This window comes from Limulus polyphemus, unplaced genomic scaffold (assembly GCF_000517525.1).
Source record: "Limulus polyphemus unplaced genomic scaffold, Limulus_polyphemus-2.1.2 Scaffold96, whole genome shotgun sequence".
Lineage (NCBI taxonomy): Eukaryota > Metazoa > Arthropoda > Merostomata > Xiphosura > Limulidae > Limulus > Limulus polyphemus.
The window spans coordinates 353271-358923 of NW_013665706.1; the positions used below are offsets into that span (position 1 = coordinate 353271).

Genomic DNA, 5653 nt, shown 5'->3' on the forward strand with positions numbered 1-5653 from the left:
TATGTGTGTGTGTGTGTGTGTGTGTCATATGCTAAATAACCATTCATTTACGTGTCAGATAACATGACTAGTCAGCAAATGCCTTATTTTCATAACAATGAACTGATGGATGTTATTATTTCGTAAGTGGTTTTGCCTTGACACAGCTATAATATTATAATTTCTGATTATGTTTTAACTGTATTGCGCAATATATGTACATTGCAGAATTGCAGACCTGCCTGGAAAGCATGTTTGCATTTGTTATTGCTTGAAATGATAATTAGGTTAGTAATCAATGATGTGAAGTTCTGTCCTTCTATAGCATCCGAGCCCAACCTTAAGGTCCGTTCTGTGTTGAAGCAGAAGGTAATAGACAGACGCAGTAGTCCTTTGCTAAGACGCAAAGATAAAGGGCCAATCCCTGCGAAGAGGAGACCTCCTCTTGCAAGTATGATGCTTTTGTTTAGTTCTTTATTTTGAGTGGTCATTTGCATGTTATGCTGTAATATAATTGGGTGCTGTTTATGTCATATCTAACAGTGTATGTCTTATATAGCATGCTAACATATAATCTATAGCATGAAGATGAAGAATTTTTATGTTTATCATTAACATTAGCAAACTAAATATAGAAAAGTACTTATGGGCAATTTAAAATATAACTTTATATAGTGCATAGACATATTTATAGAGAGTTTCTATACCAGATTGTTTTCATATCTAGAAAGCCAGGTTTTGCTCGTGAAGTATTTAATACCTTTATGTAAAATATTAGACAATTTTTTCATTATCGCTATGTTTCACAATTATCACATGAAATTATTTATTTCATTTTTAAATTACTTTGTGAGATTGTAATTTTCTGCATTACCAACCATTGTAAAATATTAACTAAAATAAATTTAGTTAACTGTTTGAAGGTTGTACAAACTGGCACATACCGAAGTTTGTTATTTTTAAACAAATATTGTGTTCGAGTCCACGTTTGTGTTAATTACTTAAATTGCTTTGTAAACAAACTTTGTCTTGATCATATTACAAACAAACAAACTTTGTTTTGATCATATATCGTAATGTGTGAAATTTACATTTAACTAGACGGAAGTAATAGTAAACCTGATTCTGGTCCAGGATCGCCATCAGAGGGAGCAAATATTCATTCCCTCCAGTCTAGTAACGGCAGCACTCCGATTCGAGAGGTAAGGCAATAAGGGCTGACTGTAATAATTAAGTAGGGCATCGAAGTGATGTCAAATTGAACTAACATTTATTTTTGCACAACTTTTAATTATGTTACTACACTCTAAGTGTGTTTTGTTACGTTAGGCCGATGATAACCAAGATAATAAAAACCAAATAAATGACTTACGATGCAATATTTGTCTTTTAAGTTTAATGCAAGACTTTAATAATAATGATATATTTTAGTATAATTCATTTATATACCAGCTGAATCCCCGTTATATTACGGTAAATGCTGATTAATTTTTCTTCTTAAAATGATGTATAAATAAATGGTTTTTGAACATGTTTACTAAAAACCAAATATATAATAATAATAATATATATATATATATAAAGAATTTTTTCTGTTATTTCACGAAAACAACATTTTTTGTGTATATTTAGTCATTTCATGTAAGTTGTCCTTGATTAAAATTTATGTTCAAACCTTAATCTTGATAAAGCCTTATATATATTGAACCAGGCGAAAAATTTGTTCTCAAAAAAATATTCCTACATGGTCAAATGTCTGATCCTGCCATTTAAGAATGGTTATGGCAAAGGGAATCAGTTTTATGGTGAAAGGCAAATGCACAAAGGTTCAAATTTTCATAAAAAATATTATAAATGTTTTCACTGAATTTTTAAAAATCTCTTACCTAAGTTGGAAAACATCAATAATAATGTATTGTCCGCCATCTATTGGTTTAAAAATATATTTAAGATGTTTTTTACACACAGTCATTCCTGTTTGTTATGTGATATAATATTAACCCTTATTTAATGTATACTTGTATTCCTATTTTTCATAATATTTCAAAGAACATGTTGTAAATAAGATAATAAATATATAAAAAATTAATTATTCTAATAATAAAAATTAACATTAAATCCCGACATGACTAGGTTTTGAACGGTAAAATCATTATGATACCCGGTATTTGTAATGAAATATATACAAATAATTCAATTCCCTGGTTGAAAGTATCATTTTATTATAGTTTTTTTGTTATTATTATTATTATAGTTATATTATAGTTATTGCTCTAAACCTGAAGAGTTAATAGTTAAAAAAGTCCCTACTTGAGTGGGATTTGAACTGGAGACTTCCGCTTCAGACAAAGCGCTGAGTCTCTTTGAACATTACTAACAGAGTCAAGCGTTACTGGCAAAGGAAGCGCTACCAGCAAAGAATGTGTTTGTTTGTTTTGAATTTCGCGCAAAGCAACACGAGTGCTATCTACACTAGCCGTCCCTAATTTAGCAGTGTAAGGCAGCTAGTCATCACCACCCACCGCCAACTCTTGAGCTACTCTTTTACCAACGAATAATGGGATTGACCGTCACTTTATAATGCCCCCACGGCTGAAAGGGCGAGCATGTTTGGTGGGAGTGGGATTCGAACCCGCGACCTAAACACCTGGCCATGCCGTGATCCAGCAGAGAGTAGCTTTCATATATATATACTGATGTGTGTGTATGTTTATATGTTGTGTTTGATTAAATAAGCTACATGCCCATCCTCTTCGTTATTATTGCTGCGAACTTAATGGAGCCTTTGTCGGGCAACTGAACATTGATTTCTCAACGTTCGCGGAACACTTATAAGATATTTAACTAGGCAGCAATATAAATAATATCTGCAATCTTATGTTAAAAATATAAAATGCCAGTATAATTATTTAATCAGAAACTTAAATCATTTTCTTAACATGGCATTTAACAAATTGCACAATTTAAATTATCCTCAAGTTATGCAGCAACAATATAAAAGGGTCTAGTAAGAGGGCCGAAATCTTGCAATAAAAACGAAATATATTTTATCGTCCATGTAATTTATTTAATCAAATACGTTATAAGTCTTAAACAATAAGAGTAAATTTTTAATGCAATTGGTAAAAAGCTTAATTTAATGTAAATCTAACTGAGCCGACACAGTTAACAACTTCGGGTATACAGTAAATTACGTGCGATTCAAACATCGATTGAAAATATTCAAGGATAACGTGAGTTTGTTATGAAGCGGCCTTGAAAATTTCCACTTGTTCAATAAGCTCATTTGTATGCAAAATAAATTTCATATAATCTTATAATCAAACGTCTGATGAACAAAAATTTGTTAGAAAACTTTATTTTATCACGGAGCTAATTCTTGCGCAATTACATGACGCAATTTGCATCTCAGTTAGGAGTGTGGTCACTGCTGGCACTATTGGAGACTTAGAAACGACTACTGTACTTATTACTTACTAACAGCTTTTACGTATTTCTACATAAAAATGGACTCACGGGAATATTTTGCATGGGTTTATTAAAAGAACTTGAGAAATACAATGCTGTTTCTTACCAAACACATAATATTATGTGAACAATGTTGTTCGGGTATACAGTACTTGTGATGTTATATGCAGCATAACACAATCAACAAATAAATATCATGCTAACTAATGTGGTCTGGTTGCAGCTGGTCTGCGTCCTGATTTCGCAAAAATGCCCTCCACACTTTGAGACCATATATACGCTATAAGAGTGACAGTGAAATCCCACTATTTGGTCAGACAAGAGTAACCCAAGAGGTTCTGCGATGGGTGCTGTTCACTAACTACCTTCCGGCCTTCCTTTTATCAGAGTAGGTGAAATGTATTATTGCTGCTTTTTTTTAATGTTATTGTTGTTCACCTTAAGCAAACAATGTGCTAAACGAACAAGTCAGAACCCCTTTAGTTCGGGTACATCAGTACCTAATTTTGAACCGTGAACCAGTGGAAAGGCAAACAAACGGCAGAATCCGCTGCCCGAAACGGCTTCTCTTAACCGAATATCAGGATTGATTGTCACATTTATAACGCAACCACAGCTGGAATTATGAAGCGGGTTTTGTAGCACCACGTTTCGAACCCGAAACCTTCAGATTCCCATTCCGATATGGTCCGCTCAGGCCAAGTGAAATGTAAATCAAAGCTGGTTGCGTCTCTATAGCAGAGTATGCGAATGTATGTTAAAATCCAAACTCTAAGATTGTTTAACACTCCATTGTAGCAGAATACGTGATACAAAGATGAATATTTTCCCTTGAGATGTTTATGTCACTATTTCTTCACGTTCTGGACTTTCTTGTTTTGGCATAAAAACTAATCAGCACAGTTTATGCACAGATTGTGTTCACCAACAAAGTTAAAAGATATTTTACAGTTGTTTAGATTTTTTAACAGATGGTAATTTCATAATGTGCATGACCTGATTCCACACCAACCATATATTTAATTTCTCTGTTTTAAAAAGGGGCATAGACATTTCTACGCCACATTTAACTGCTCTGTTATTTGAATAGCAAGTGAACTGTTATTTATCCAGAAAAAAATTAAATGACTGTACTATCGTAGGTAGCCATGCAATTCGCTTATAACATTACCTACAAAAAAAGCCGGGAACGTTATTATTCTTTGGTTCCCATGATACATATGTGTTCTTTTATTTTTGTTTTAAAGCAGAGCTAACTGCGCATCACAATACTGTCTTTGTTTTGGCTAAAGCGAACAGACTCGTGTTAGAAGAGGCAGACATTTCAGTCGAGATCATAAGATTTGCCGAAAACTGCCGCTTTAGAGTTTTTTCTTTGTTCGTCCTTGCTCGTAGAAAACTGCTGCATTTCTTGAAAGTGATAGAAATGTACAATATGAGGCAACTTTAATAATACTAAACGTAATTCAACTCTCTTAATTCCTCCCAGGAGTGCAGAATCTAGAAATATGTACACATGTTGTTGTTCTTGTCACAGTTCACGAGCCGATCGTGGCCGAGTGGTTAATATGGAGGGTTCACCCTTGCCGCTAAGTCATGCTCCGCACTTTCAGGCTATAATTGTGAATTAGGAGTGACAGTCAACTCCAACTATTCAGTCAAACAAAGTAGCCCTAGGGTTTAGGTGGGTGCTGTTGACTAGCTGCCTTCCCTTTATCAGTTTAAAAATATGGTCGGCTACACGTAGATAGCCTTCTGTATAACTTTGCGCAAAAATTCTGAAACTAACAAACTCAATTCATAGCTTTAACTGTGTTTTTGTTTCTTTATTAAAAGAAAACCTAGTAGGATGAAATGTCGGTATATTTTGTGAAAATAAAAAAAAGCTACCCAAAAGGCTAAAAACTGACCACGATTGCAGATGTGTAAGATACATCAGGAATGTAGGCGGATTTTTGGAATGTTTCACAAAATAGTTTTTATGTCCTTTCACATGCCAGTTAGAAAGAGTAAACTGCTATATATATATATACTTCAACTGTTTCAACTTCACTGCAACTTAGCAGGAACAGGCACTATTATCGGAAGTTGTGGAAATCACTCCACCGAATCACTTGGCCTGCTTTTTCCTACATGCTGTTGTCTCAGACTGCACGCTTGTGAATTAAATATTGAGCTCTCCGCGTTGTGGCTAGAACCTTAAGGT

The 5653-nt window shown here is 33.9% G+C and overlaps 1 protein-coding gene across 6 annotated transcripts in view; it reads left to right on the plus strand.

The window, feature by feature from the left end:
* LOC106469439 (histone deacetylase 4-like) overlaps positions 1-5653 on the plus strand; it is a 187755-nt gene that overhangs the window by 150901 nt on the left and 31201 nt on the right. For all 6 annotated transcript variants that reach the window (XM_022398664.1, XM_022398670.1, XM_022398677.1 and 3 more), the window contains 2 exons: positions 305-430; positions 1081-1181. In XM_022398664.1, coding sequence (XP_022254372.1) covers positions 305-430; positions 1081-1181 — 227 coding nt within the window. The remainder of the gene's footprint in view (positions 1-304; positions 431-1080; positions 1182-5653) is intronic.